General features: G+C 37.6%; 1 protein-coding gene across 10 annotated transcripts in view; it reads right to left on the reverse strand.

Annotated features, from left to right (window-relative positions):
- Positions 1–1,797: 1,797 nt before the first annotated feature.
- LOC134218414 (neurabin-1) overlaps positions 1,798–15,423 on the reverse strand; it is a 217,043-nt gene continuing 203,417 nt past the window's right edge. For 7 of the 10 annotated variants that reach the window (XM_062697374.1, XM_062697371.1, XM_062697373.1 and 4 more), the window contains 5 exons: positions 13,816–13,869; positions 12,613–12,822; positions 11,245–12,298; positions 10,718–10,995; positions 1,798–3,584 (listed from right to left, as the gene is read on the reverse strand). In XM_062697374.1, coding sequence (XP_062553358.1) covers positions 3,306–3,584; positions 10,718–10,995; positions 11,245–12,298; positions 12,613–12,822; positions 13,816–13,869 — 1,875 coding nt within the window. In that variant the 3' untranslated portion in view covers positions 1,798–3,305. The remainder of the gene's footprint in view (positions 3,585–10,717; positions 10,996–11,244; positions 12,299–12,612; positions 12,823–13,815; positions 13,870–15,423) is intronic. The other 3 variants (XM_062697375.1, XM_062697376.1, XM_062697377.1) reach the window with 2 other exon arrangements.

The raw sequence follows: 15,423 nt of genomic DNA on the forward strand, positions 1-15,423 counted from the left end.
ACTGCGAGGTTTCTAAGCCAAGTTACCATTTTTGCATTCGTATATCATGAGGCTAACACGATGATACTTTTATGCCCAGGGAAGTCGAGACAATTTCCTAGCGGGCTTGGTAGTCATATGGCTACTGCTTCTGCATCATACGCAGGAGGTCGTGGGTTCAATCCCAGGTCCGTTCCATTCCCCTACTTTGTATCTTTCTCTTTATTTCTCATGTTCTAGCAATCGCTAGAACTGGAAATGGACTTCCATACCGTTTCCATTACTATTCCTATACCTTCAACTTGAGTATTCTAACAGTAATCTGCTAGAATTGGAAATGAACTATAGAGCTCGTTTCCTACATCCAACTAGAAATTCCATCAGTTACCTTCTCCTATCTATCACATGGGCAGCTCGTTAACCAGGACTCTGCCTCTCCAACCTAACCCAGAAAGTCCAACCCATTCCGCATGGGCTCGTGGCAAGTGCAGAGGTATATTCGGCTTGCAGTGGGCGAATGATTGCATCATCATTTCCTCCCCCTTCCCTACATTGACTTGCATTCTGACGTGGCAGGCGCCAGTATGACCTAGGTCAAATGAGATCACCTGTACTTGTACATTGAAGATGTGTGCTAGTCCCAAGCAAACATCTGTTGGTTCCCTGTGCAAGAACAGCTGATCTGGTCATAATGGAGTAGCAACTACGAGCAGTCAATCAAGCTCAAGCTCAAGCTCAGGAAAGTCGAGACAATTTCCAATCCGAAAATTGCCTATACCGGCACCAGAAATCGAACCCAGCCACCCTCAGTATGGTCTTGCTTTGTAGCCGCGCGTCTTACCGCACGGCTAAGGAGGTCCCCCACGGAATACTGACATGTAATGTTCTACAAAATTGTAGTGCAGCTTATTCCAATAAATTTTGCTATAAAAACTTTTTCTGTAGCTCTTAAGCTGGCTGATTTAGAGCAATTTTACCTACTTAAATTAGGGCGTCCCTAAAAAAGCAGTATTTTTGATCTACTCTTTTCGTTTTCGATTTTTTCGGAAAAGTCGTCTTTGGGTGACTTTTAGAGGTTAAAAAAATGCAATTTTTGATGGGTAAATATGCGTAACACATTTACACGGCGTTCTGTAGAACAACTCATATTCTTTATTATGTAAAAAAAATATCGACAAGGTGATTGTCTGCTGTTGAATATTGCGCTAGAAGATGTACATTTGGAGAATTGGCAAATGTATAAACCCGATAGAAACTGAATCAGCAAAAGTTAGAATGGTGGTGACTGCGTCAAAGACACAGTAGTAGGTGGAACCGAGCTCAACAAGGCCCGTCTTGGAGCATAGACGTCAGTGTTAGCATAGACGGGGATGACCTTGAGGTAGTGGCTAACTTTAACTGCCTTGGATCCTTGCTAACGGCTGACAATAATGTTAGTCGTGGAATATGAAGGAGCATCATCTATGACACTCGTTCCTACTATTGGCTCCATATGGCATTAAATTGAATGACTAGGGATTCTTTGCACGTGATTTGTTTCTGGTTGATTATGGAAATGGATTATGGAAAAGATAGAGCTTCAGAGAAGCAAATCATAACCAACGTTCATGAGATGCAACGTGTTCAAGAATTTATGTGACAACAAAACATTAAATCAAATTATAAACAAACATTCGCTCGTTTTATCGTCCTTTGGTTATTTCATTGCTCCTGTTATTTATTTTTTCCAGTGTTGGAAAATATAAAGGAAGATAAAGAACTAAAAAACAGGGATAAAAATAAATTCGGAATAAAATTAAATATCACAAACAAAAGATGTTGATTAAAACTTATTTTTATACTTTTATTCGCACATATTTTTTTACTTGCTACTTTTCCAATATTTTGGTTTCATTTATTTTCGACTTCGTCAAGTGTTCCTAGCAATAATCCTTTTCGAAACAGTGTTCCATCATTTTTATAAATAATAAATACCTACCGTAGATACGCTCACCCTCGAACACATCAGATTACCATTCATCGGCCAAACAATAAGTTTTCGCACGCTTTTCCTGCTAATAGGCTCTTCATTACACAAACAATTCTTGCTTGATTCATTTGTTGTTCCGTTCTACTCAACAGATTGAAAAAAAAAATGATTGTTAGAATCAGCAATATCGATTTGTATGTTGATGATTTAGACTTGTATAGCGAGTACTACACTTCCGAATAACAGTTTCCATTACAAATGTGTTTTTTGTGTTTGTGTATCGTATTTATTTAATTTCATTTTTTGTAATATTTTATTTATCATTACTAAAACTACTAGACTATCAAAAATGACGAATGGCTTTGTTGTATGTTTTTTATGTGTTGATTGTTTTGAATGTATGTATGTACGTAAGTGTAAGTGTATGATTGTGTGTGAGTATGTCGTATTTATTTTCAAATAAATAATTTAGGTTCACAAAAAAAACTAAAAAGAAAAATGTTGTATTTGTTACAGTTTCCCTAGAATAAGAAGGGGAACAAAGTAAGAAATTTTTCCATGCTCCTAAGCGCATGTTTTGCTATTATCGTATGAATTATATGATACATAACCGATCCCCGTGCATACGGGAAATAAAGGACGATCTATGCAGCGGATGGGTATCCGCTCAGCGGATTCCCTGCTCGCCAACAGACTAACAACTAATTATTGTGTTCAATGTGTATTTTCAGTTCCACACACTCAGTTTTTATTTCTGCAGCTCGGCAAAAATCCGCACAGCCGTGCGCCAGCAAAATAAATAACTGATATTCCGGCAAAAATAGTGTTTGTTAGCTGATTTTCGGCAAATTATTTGCTGATTATCAGCAATTTTGACAGAAATCTCGGCAAAAAATATGTTTGCTGGGGCACGGCTGTGCGATTCTCGGTAAAAGTTCAACATTTTGCTGAGATCCCGGTAAAAAAAATTAAGTGTGCATGCTATGTACTACTAATTTTGTTGATATCGGTATAAATAAATCTCAGCTATCAATCACTAGCACTATATAAACAAGCTATCTAACAAACAAATTTGTTGTAGAACTAAAAAAGAAAACGATAAACAAAACACAGTAAGGTAAAGGAAATATCAAACAAAAGTCACTCAATTATCTATACAATTTCGTCTGTTTGCCCTGTCTTCTTGCTCTAAATTCTACGTTCGTAGTACATATTGCTGAGTTTCTGTTTTACAAATAACTCATTACACGAATCTACGGATTTCTTGTATGTTTCCCATCCCCAACAATACACGTGTTTATGAGATAAATGCACATAAAAACCTAATCGTACGTTTTAACTACCCCACTTTTGGCTTTTACTTCTTCTTCTTCTGATCCTTTTCGGCTTTTTTCTCCGCCTTCTTGATGAGCTTCTCCCGCTCTCGGCGGTCCTTCTCGTTCTGCTTGCGCTCCTTCTCGTTGAGCCGCCGAAGTTCTTTGATGTTGCGTTTGAGGTGCTTTTTGTCCTCACCACCGACGGCCAGGATCTTGAAGTCCGGTTTCTCCAGTTGGAGCAGCGCTCCGCCCTCGACCGAGTGCTTCACGAAGGCCGGTATATGCACTTCCAAGCCGATACCTAGCAACCATTGGCAGACCTGTACAAGTAATAGTGTTTTAAGAAATACTCAATGATAAATATAAAGTTATATTAGTTAGACGGCAAGGTGACATCAGGTTCAGGACCTTGGTTTTCACGATGTAGATAACTCGAAAATCGGAGTAGAGTAAGATTTATTCAAAGAAATTTGATTCTATGATTTTTTTGTTCGGGATGAACCACTGCGTCCATTTCATTGAACTTTTGTAATACACCCGTGTCATTTGTTTAGTGCATGTCTTTCTGCTCCATTTCTATTGAGAAGAAATGAAGTAGTCGTTTTTTATTCAGATATTTCTCAAACTTAATGTGAGGTATTTTTAGATTGATTTTGGCTTCAACAATAAGTGGAATAGGGGCAGTAGTTGCAATATGAACATACGGGGCAATATGAGCCACCCTAATTTTGAGCTTATTAACAAGTTTTATCATGTAAAAGTTATATGATCTTTAAGAGAATGGTCCACATATGCCTCAACGTGAAAACCGCATCAAAATTTAATTCGAACATAAAAATACACTTGAAAATGTAAATTTTCGCGGAATAGGCTAAATTATTATAAGATTTGAATTTTATAAATAAGGTTTTGACACAAAACTGATTAAAATACAGGTCAAAAATGTATCACAATGAAATGATCTATTATAATTAAATATTGTGCACAAATGTTTGTCCTGATACAAATCTGAATTTATCAAAAAAATTTTTTTTTTCAAAATCACTCTCTATGGGGCAATATGGGCATACCTGCACAGAGCAAGATATTAGATCTTAATATGCGAACAAGTTCAAGTTATCATCTATGTTAGATTCATTTCGGATAAATTACAACACCACATTACTGCGATCGGAACAGAAAAAATGACAATTGACCAATTGAAATCTGGCTGATCAAACGGTGAAGAGTGGCAAATCGGTTCAGTCCGCTTTTGTGCGGTTTATTAATTTTATTTGGTATGGTATACTATAAACTGTTGTAGGAATATCATATTCTTCCACATGACGATACTTTTCTCGACCAAAAAAAAAACGTTTTGGATAGGTGGCCCTACCTGATAGCTTTAATTGTCAAGACTGGACCCAAACAAAAGTTAATTAATATTTGGTAGAATAATTTCCAAATAGTTTTGCTGGAGATGTTCAAGCATTGAACACCGTCTGTATGTTTTCGGCTGATTCGACGAACGATGATACAGGCTGTTTGAGTCTCAATTGCAGCATTTGTGCTCCCTTTGGAATGCCGATAAGACTTTTACCCGTAATGCTGGGTAGACACCTTTACGTGGTGTGTTACGGGGTAAGATCTACCAAGGTTACATTGCCAGCTACAGGCATATCCTGACCCAACGAATACCTTCCTCATTATCCAACTCCGTGGTATTTATGAGGTTGTCGCTAAGTCGGTGGCCTCTCGTTAAGTAAGTACCACATCAACACTTCCTTCCTTTCCCTAGTTACGGTCAAGATGGGTGTGGCCAGGAGTAGTAATCCTTATGCTTTTGTTATTTTTGTTTAAGAGTGGAATCAAAGAACACTCCCCTTCTTGATTTCTGATAGCATTCTAGATAAGGATCTCAAAAGTAAAACATGAGTATCACTAGTTTCCAATCTACGAATTACACCGTAACAATGCTAATGCTAATGCATATTGTCAGCTTCAGTTTTATACCGAGCCTGGCGGGTGTCCTACGAAAGGCTGAAAACATAAGGCTGAGTACTCATAAGGCTGAACTCAAAAGGCTGAAATCTTTAAAGGCTGAAGGTCTCAAAAGGCTGAAAGTATCAAAAGGCTGAAAGTATCAAAAGGCTGAAAGTATCAAAAGGCTGAAAGTATCAAAAGGCTGAAAATATCAGAAGACTGAAATGTATCGAAAGGCTTAAATTGATGGGATAAAAAGAATCCCAATTATACGCGTTGTTGTAGGGTAAATAAGGCCGTTACAAATATTTAATTAACTTTTTGTCCTACTGGTCTCCGAAAGGTCAAGGGGGGGGGGGGTGATAATAAAAAATAAATATTAAAATGAAAAAAATTAAAAAACTCCTCGGATTTGGTAAAGAATGTTTTGGAAACCCTCAAAATTATCCGAATTTTATTTTGTTGCCCCTTCAAAATATTATTTTTTGGCAAAAAAAACCGAGGGGGGAGACAAAATAGATTTTAAATATTTGTATCGGCCTAATGAATACTGAATAAAAAATAAAAAAATATTAAGGATAAAGAATAAATAATAAAGAATAAAGAAATAAGAATAAGAAATAAAAAAATAAAGAATAAAGAATAGAGAATAAAGAATAAAGAATTAAGAATAAAAAATAAAGAATAGAAAACAGAGAATGATGAGTAAAGAATAGAGAATAAAGAATAAAGAAAACGGAATGCTCAGATATTGAAAATAAGGAAGAAGTAGGAAAAAGGAAGAAGGAAAAAAGATGAATAATTGAAGAAATGTGTTGAATTCGAATTAGTATGGTAAATGCAACGTAAATTGCCTACATTTTGGCGGTTAAAAGCTTTGATGCGATTATATCACGCTGCTTAAGAATTACTCAACTATGAGAGTAATGGATTGCGTCACGGCTAAAACTGATTAATGATTTAACCCTTTCCCGCTCACGACTTTTTTCAAAGATTTAAATAGAAAGGAAAAAACTTTGAGAAAAATGTTAGAACAAAAGTTATTCGGCATAGCTAAAATTAGTGGAAAACGAAAAAAAAAGTATTTGATTGAAAATCAATAGTTAATTGATTGTTTTCAATAGTTTAACTATTTGTACTCAAAATTGATTATATTTACAGTCTGATTGAACTAAAAAGATGTGCCAAATATTGCTTTTCGTTCTTGAAACAATTGGGTTGTTTAGCAAAGAAAAATATGAGGTTTTTTATACTTTAACATAAAGAGCATGCTTTTCTGATCTCGGACATATTTTTATTTTGTTTGTAAACCTTTTATTTACATTTTTGTATAGCAAACAAAAAGCCATTTCAATCGATAGAATGACACTAACATTCATAGAATGACATTTGGCCCATGCAGCATAAGAACAAATTTTTAGTCCCATATAAATTTAAAATGCAAATTAAAAATAGTTCCGGGGCTCCAAAAATTCTGAAAAATTGGGGCTAGGCTTAGTTTTTTATGCAGATTCAGAATATGTAAAAACATATATACCCCTAAACAACCCAATTTGATGATGGTTAGAAGGTGCATAATTTGATGGTGTTCTACAGACACCATTGGCGAGAGAGGGTTAAAGTGGGCATGTAAACAGCGTATTTGTTAAAAGAAAAATAGAAATATTATTCAAACCGCATGAACCAACTAGGAAAGTTTCTCTGTCGAATGAAACTAGTTGCACTCGAATCGGTCAAGTGCTTCATACAGACGCACACGCACAGACGGACATTTGCTCAGTTTTTCGAGCTGAGTCGATTCCCAGCCTCCTATCAACATTTAGCTTTTGGAGTGAAATTATAGCCTTCTGGTACAATTTTGTTGTACGAGAAAGGCAAAATAGAAGAAGCCCAGAAAACGATTGCTTAGCAGCAGCAGATCTATCAAATGTGATTGTTCCTGCAGATAGTCCACGACATCTGAGACGCTTTCAGTAGATTTGCCACCTTCTATTGACAACTGCAGAAACATATCTCGTTGCACCATCAACCACTCCACGTCGCCTGAAGCATCATAGTCAGATAAATAAGTTGTGAAAAATTCAATTAGACCAGCATAGTTCGCAAGGACAGACGACATCGACACATTACTTTACAGTCCATCTTACTGGGCAAAGCGGTCTTAGATTGGTGGCATCATTTGTTCGAGAGCCTGAAACAGAATCCCAGACAGAATTGATCCCTGAGAGCCAGTTTTGGAGAATCCCTGACAAAATTGATCATATCCTTAACCATGGTTGGTGTATTCCTACAGGCAGGAGCACCATTGTCCTGATGGTGTCTTGTGCATCCAGGTTTAATAATTGAGCCAAACAATGAACTAATAAGCTCTCTTTTTATCATCAAGGATTTTTGTGGATATGAACGCACATAGCAAAGCAAGAATGAACTACACATCCAATGTAAATAAAATAGTCTGGTAGCTATTTGAATCGTCCGTTGCAATAATATGAGAATTTATGGATAATTTTTGAAAACTGGACTTTTGAAGGCAAAATATATGGGGGGCGAAATGATACTTTGCCCCCTTAGATAGTTATTGACGAGGCAAAAAGTGCCTCGCCCCCCAAAGTTGGCGCCTACTTAACAAGACTTTATTTACTGTTCTTGATTCCTGCCAAGATTACTTCTATATTATTTGTTTTTCATTTTTCTGTAAGCTTTGCTCATCCGCCTTTCTTCTACCTTCGTTCTTCTTCTCTCTTCTTTCTTCATCGTTACTTCTTCCGTGTTCCTTCTTCTATTATCCTTATTAGAGATGGGCAAAACGGATCACTTCGCTGAACGGATCAGATCTGGGTCATTCACTTTAATGATCCGGATCTTTGAACCTGATCGGATCTTTTGAACTAAACATGTGAAAAATGCAAAATGGCGAAGCGGCTGTCATTCAGGCTCACTCTTTTGACACAATCATACAATATTTCCTCCCTCTCTCGCTAACAATCATATATAACATGTAAAAAGTACTTACAATTTTCTTTTCAATTTGTCATTCCTCTTTAAATGCTCACGAATTTTACTGATCTGGTGAACCGGCTCTTTTAAAAAGTGATCTACGAATCATTCTCTCACATTGAAGATCCGAATCATTTGAACGGTTCCGGATCTGAACGCCCATCTCTAATCCTTATACCTTTTTCTCTCTTCTTGCTTTGTTTCTCTTTATTCTATCTTTTTCCGGCTTTTTTCTTCCTTCTTCTTTTTCTTTTTTATCCTTCTTTCTTCCATCTTCTTCCATCCATTTACCTTATGTCTTCCATCTATCCTCTTCCTTGTCCTTCTTACTTTCCCGTTTCTTCTTCTTTATCTTTTTTCTTCCTTATTCATTCTTCCTTTCTCTTTCTTTCTACTACATTCTTTCCTCTTTCTTCTTTCTTCCTACTTTATTTCCACCTTCCTTTTCCTTTTTCAACCTTCTTTCTTCTTTATTTCTTCTTCCTTCTATCTTATTCCTTCTTCCTTGTTCCTTCATCTATCTTTCTTCCTCCTTTCTTTTTTTCTTCTTCTTCATTCTTCCTTCTTTCTATCTTCTTCATTTTCCTTTTCCTTCTTCATTATTTCTGATTCATTCTCCGAATTTTCTTCTTTCTTCTTCCGTCTTCCAACTACCTTCTTCGTTATTTCTTCCTTCTTCTCTGTTCCTGCTTTTTTCCTCTTTTTTGCTTATTCCTTATTCGACGAATTTCGCGCCAACCCTTCTATGGGGCTGGCAGCACCATCTCAGAATCGAATGAAACTTGGTGGGCATGAAGATATGGTATTTCTAAGCCACTCTGCATACTTAGTTTTTCAGAAATTGTCAAGATTAACATTTGATGAGGGCCTAATTTTTTTCATTGATTTTTTTTAAAATCGATGTAACTCTAAAATGACAAGACCTACAAAAAAGTGTTGTATGGCGGACTGTCGTGAAATTTCCTGAAGTTTTTTGGAAAAATATCCAAAAAATAATTAACTGATTTCTACACTGAAAAAAATTAGTTTTAAAAATTAAAATCGATATTAAAAAAAAACTCATCTCAGAAATCGATTAATTTTTTTTCTGCAGATAGGTATTTCAATTATCTAACTTTTCTGGGAATAATGTTCCTGTGACATATTTAAGGAAAAAAAAATTTTTTCTAACAAAAACATTTTCCATGTCCATATTATGTGAAAATTTATCAGCGTGTTTTATGCTTACAGCGCCAAATATAGGTTCAACAGCCTATCATCAACCAACGACACATTTTGGACGTATAATTTTTTTAGGAAGCAATTTAGCATAATCTAACATAATTGTGGAACAACATTTGAAAAGGGTTTATATTTTCTTTGACTTTTTGTATCGAAGTAATTTAAAAACAATTGAGTTAACAAAAAAAATAATTGCTTTGAAAACGAGCAATGTTGCCCAAACGAAACTGAACTGATATTCCCATTTTCCATGCAGTATGATTTAGTTTTCTATATGTACAAAAGTTAATCATTATTACTGCAAAGCATACATGATATGCTTCAAAAAGAATATCAGTTTCAAATGCGAGTAAAAGAGACAGGTTGGTAGGTATTATTGTTATTGATTTCACCCAAACGTCATAGGTGATAGCTCTAAATTGGTTTTGATAGTTCCCTTATTCGGCTTGTATCCACAGGGCTGATCAGTTGATCAAAGCGTTATATACCGATATACGGCTTCTTTTACTGCGTGAAGTTTATACTGCCAATGGGCATTTGAAAAACACATATGAAGCTAATAAGCACTGCAAATCGGTTTAAATAAGGCTTATTACAGTGCTTAATAGTTAGCTGGGCTGTCTATTCTATGCAGATGAGGACAAAGAGTTATCGCTATTCTCTTTTATTGCTTTTTTTTTGCATTTTTCAACCATTGTTTTTTCTCCATTTTCCTCAAAGATCCCCCACTTGTAAAAAAAATTCAAAATAGATTTCTTTTTCAAAAACTGCTGCAATGCATTCAAATGAATGCAAACGAATGTGGATTGATGGAAATAACTGAATACATTTCCCTAAAGTGCAATTTTGACCTCTCTTATGTGCTTTTTTTTTTGCTACATTTTATAAATCTCGAGAAAGGCACCATCACCGATAGGTGGATTATTTTGGGTTTTTATTCTTTATTCATTATTTACTATTCAACTACACAACTTGTAATCCATTGACGGTTGGGATTCATTGCATCCCAACAATTTCAGGCTTTTTAATAATTTACAGCCTTTTGAAACTTTCAGCTACTTCTGAGATTTTCAGAGTTTCGAGATTTTAGCCTTTTGAGTTCAGCCCGTAGGACATTCATATATATAATTAGACATGGTCAGCTATAAGACGAAATTCATAAAAAAAACAACATGATAATATCAGGGATATTTGGGACATAAATTTCATAAGTTTTAACAGGCCTATTAAATTTATAAACAATCCAAATCAAGTATGTTATTATCAAACTCACCTGTTCGTTCGACCACTCCTCAACTGGGCCACTCTTCCACTGATGCGAATCCCGGATGCGATCACTCGAGAAGCTCGACGTCGACCCCGACAGGTCCAGCGTCCGACTCGGCGAGTACGCTCCCGGTGACGTCGACCCACTGGAAACACTCGACGGCGACGGTGGACCCTGCGATCCAGTTCCCCCCGATTGCCCAATCTGTGGCGACGACTGTTGCTGCTGCTGCCAGGGGCTGCTACTTCCTGGAGGAGATAGATTTTGTGGGAGAATGTTTTTCACTGCACGTCCGCATGCCGAAAGTGGAGAAAGTGGAAAAGAAAGAAAAAAACGCCAAAAGAACTACAATTATCTTTTGGTTCTCTACGGTGGATGCGAGCTGTGCATCCATCATTGAAATAGCGACAAATCAACCGACAAGGCATTACACTTATTTCCGGAACTGGTTGGTTGCAGAATTTTGATCGAAGCTTATGAAAACGCACACCGAACGAACACAACACGCAGTTTGTTTTACGGGATGATCTTACCTTTCGGTTGAGCTTCGTTGACCGCTTTCTTAATTTCAAACAGAAGGTTTTGGGATAGGGAAGTGGCAGGGCTGACGTGTCGCTGGTTTATTTCGGAATAATCGTCGCTCGAGTCTCGCGAAGAGCCATCGTCGACTGTACGTCGTTCAGCGAGTCGTTCTTTGAGCTGCTCCGCTAGCATTGGCGGCGTGATGCCTTTCAGTCCTTTGGGTCTCCGCGAGGGATACATCCAGCTGTCGCTGGAAACTCCGCTGTCCTTCAGCTTGTCGGTGGAAGATCCGAGATCGCTATCATAGGAAGCATTGAGATCGGAACCATAGCTCGAGTTGAGCTTATTGTTATCCGAGGGTGGATTCCGGTATATATTGGGGATGGTAGTGTGATGAGTTTGGCCGACGCTGTGATGATGCTCGCCGCGGTCCTTGTTGACCTGAGCGTAAACTGGAAGGCCGGAATTCTCCTGACCATTCTTGATGTTATTCAGCGGCCTGTTGATAATCTGAGGGGTGCTGTAGAGTCCGGTATACTCGTGCGATACCGACGTGGAGTCGGTGATTTCCTCTTCGCTTTCGTCCAACGCGCAATCGGAACCGCTATTGCTGTGGCTTTTCTTTCCGGGAAGACTTCTTTTGGCTAGACCCCCTCGCGCTACCAGATCGCTCTTTCCCTTGTTTAGCGAGTTATCCAAGAGTTCATGCTGCGGAATGGCTGTGTCCAGTTCGTCATCTTTTTGGGTGGGTAGCTTTCTTTCGACGGTAGCCGTCTTACCGTCTTCACCTTCGCCGTCTGGGGATAGGTCGGAAAATTCAGTGTCGGAAAGCTCCGCTTCCAGTTTCTGAAATACTGGCTTTGGTGGCTGCTTGCGAGTCATTTGAGGAGTCAGTTTCAGACTGGTGCTGTCGTATGGCAATATCACTGGAAAACCAGCCTTTCGTTGGGTTTCCTGCAGTTCCTGTTCCAGGTGGATCACACGATCCTTAAGTTTCTTGACCAACGCGTTGTACTCCGTATCCTTCTCTTGTAGATGCTGAACATAATACTCTTGGAATTGAATCTGAAAATGTGTAATAAATTGTAAGTACATATAACTACTTCTAATTATGATCACACGCAATCACATTTTTATAATAATGTATTGTACAGTCAAACCTCCATGAATCGACATCGAAGGGACCATCGTTTCATGGAAATATCGAGATGGGGAATAGGAAACACTTGGGAAGCTATTTGAAAGGACCATCACTGACAGTAGTCGGAAGATTTTTTTTTCTTTTAATATGGCATATATGGTATATAGGCATATATTTGTCGATATCGTGTCATGGGACATCGCCTCATGGAGGTTTGACTATAACATAAATAACTCACCATATCTCGTTCCCGGTGTTGATACTCGCGCAGTATTTTCTTCACACGGCCATATTTCTTCTCGAGCGTGAGGTACTGGGCCTGACTTTGTTGCAACATGTTCTGATAATTGTTAGCCTCCTTCTTGATGTTGGCCAGTTCTCTTTCAGTTTGCTTTACTCGCTCGGACAAAGCATCGGCTTCCTTGCAATTCTCTTGGTATTTGATGAGCTGTGTTTCGAAGGGTTTTTGGGGAATAAAATGTGACATTAGTATATTCAAAACATATATTTTACTCAAACGATAACACGGCTCGTACCAGTTTAATCAATATTTTTTGCACTGGCCTAACTGGTAGCCTTTATTTAAACGGCGCAATCGTTTGATTTTTTTGGGAAAACCGACAGTTATTCTGCGTGTCACATCAAATATATTAGAAATATGATGCAATTTGTTGAATGTTTTACAACGAACAGCAAAGATAGTAGCGATGAATCAATGGTTAAGATACACATCGTTTGTTTTCCTTCGTAAATTGGATCATATTTTTAATGTATTTCATGTACTCTATAGAAAAGCATGTCCCAGGAGATCTTATGTGTGGTTCAACCAAACATCGTGTGCAGTGGTCCTGCCGTTATAATGTATCCGTGTCGTATATTTCGAATAATTAAAAATCAATTCCCTATTCTATTGTAAAAGTTTGGTGCATTGTGTATTAATGTGTTCGCGTGTGTGAACAGCGGTGTAGTTGTTGAGACGATCAAGATAAAGGTGATAGGGTACAGGACAAATTACAACTTGACGACACACCATTAAACGATCGCCACGTGGCGGTTTGGCAAAAAAATAGGGAACAAACACAGGTGATTCGCGGTATGGGAATTATACGGGGTAATATAGAACAGCTCAAATGCGCACACAACACACGTGTTTATGCAAAAGAATTGCTTAGTATAGGCCAGGAAGATATACCGATGGAAGTAGAAGCAAATTAGAATGCCAACTTAATGCCGGTTTGTAAAACTTTCTTTTATCAGCATATCTTCCTTCGAAGGTTAGTAGCAGTAAGGTCAGAAGGATCATAAGGGGGTAATTACTGTTACCTTGGTTTAGGAAAATTAAAAAACTGGGATCAGAAGATTAAACGCGTAGATTTGGATTTTCGAAAAAGATATAGACAGAGGCAGAGGAATATGTGTTTATGCATAAAATACGACTTACCTGTTGTTTGAGGTTAAGGATATCGCCCTCATGCAGTGCAATGGTTTTAAGATTCTGGAAATTTTATATACGGCAGGGGTTTTATTTTTCTCAGTACGATTATAATATTATGTTTGATTTGCGGGAATATAAGGGCACTTTTGAGACAGAAAGTAAGATGGGTAAACTAATTGAGGTATGTTCTGGGTTCACTGCATTCGATGGGGCCAAAAATTTCAAAAAGGATAAACGAAGCAAACTTTTTCAGAAAAGTATTATACTTTCATGCATTATGGTTACCGATCACAAACGGTTCAAGCAATACAATCAATCTAATGTACATAAACAAATAAATGGCGATGTCAATAAGGTTTGTGATACTCCTGATTAACTGAGCTGGCACTAATGGCACATGAGATACAACGTGAAAAATAAATTGCTCATTTAAGCACTGTCACAGGCTGGCATCTACAGTACCTAATCACTGTGCGGATAACAACAAGCATCATTTCACAGACGGTTAGCCGATTGGTTAACTATAATGTCCACAACGACTGAATGAAAATAATTTCCCTGCTGTTGCAAAAGTATAAGATTGCTAGTTTTCCGATGCTTAGTGTCAAACTGATTTTGTCAGACTGACAAAAAATGCTACAGCTCCATTAGCATTCTAGTTCATATGGTTCTACTAATCTTAGAAGTACGAAACAACAAAAAGTTTGGAGAAAACGTTTATCTTGCGTAGACTGTGATCAACGGTAGTCACGTGCTTCTAAGGATCGAATACAATGGAGACGAATGATAGGGCAATGACAGGGCTCTACATTACGGGTGGGAAGATGTGTATTTGTGTTGGTAATCCGAGCTTGGTGAATTTTGTACTCACCCAGTGAACTTTTCGGTTTTCTTATGGCAAAATGTTCACGATTCGGTTTCCTTATGGCAACTAACCAAAACAAAGAAAAAATGTCCGTCGAAATTTAAGTATTGCACAAGATTTTTCTCATATATTGTCGTATTTATGCTGACAACACATCCCTTCATTGAAAATTTTCAACATTTTGCTCAAATTGGTTACTTCAAAAAAGTAAACAACAGCTGATTCGGTTTCTTTATGGCAAATTTTCGATGATTTTTTTCCGTTGCAACAGCAAAACACTCACCAACACTAGCAAAACTCAATTGTTTGGGCCACCCGATATATACCACCCTGGGGCAATGACTCCGGTTATGGGCCACCCTACATAACTTTTGTCGCTTAACAGTTAAGAGTTTGACAGCACACTCATAATGCGAGCACACGCATATAGTTTCTCGTAGCGAGCAAAAAATGATTTCTTGTAAATCTCATGGCGTTTGCCAATTTACTACACGCTAACCTGAACCTACCCAGAATTATGTCAAAGTGACCCAGATTCAGCAAAACCGTGGTTACTCTAATTTGGGTTCGAATACTTTAACTCAAATCTGGGTAACAATACAAGCGAAAAATCTGGGTAACCGGTACCCAGCTTTTTTCGCTCTAGAAAATTATTATTGCGTAAAAAATGTTAAATAAAACAATTTTCCCAACGCAAAACATTTGTCGGCTGTGCCGACAATGCTCCGCCATGACAAATTCAACTATTC

Source organism: Armigeres subalbatus, chromosome 2 (genome assembly GCF_024139115.2).
Source record: "Armigeres subalbatus isolate Guangzhou_Male chromosome 2, GZ_Asu_2, whole genome shotgun sequence".
In the NCBI taxonomy this organism is placed as follows: domain Eukaryota; kingdom Metazoa; phylum Arthropoda; class Insecta; order Diptera; family Culicidae; genus Armigeres; species Armigeres subalbatus.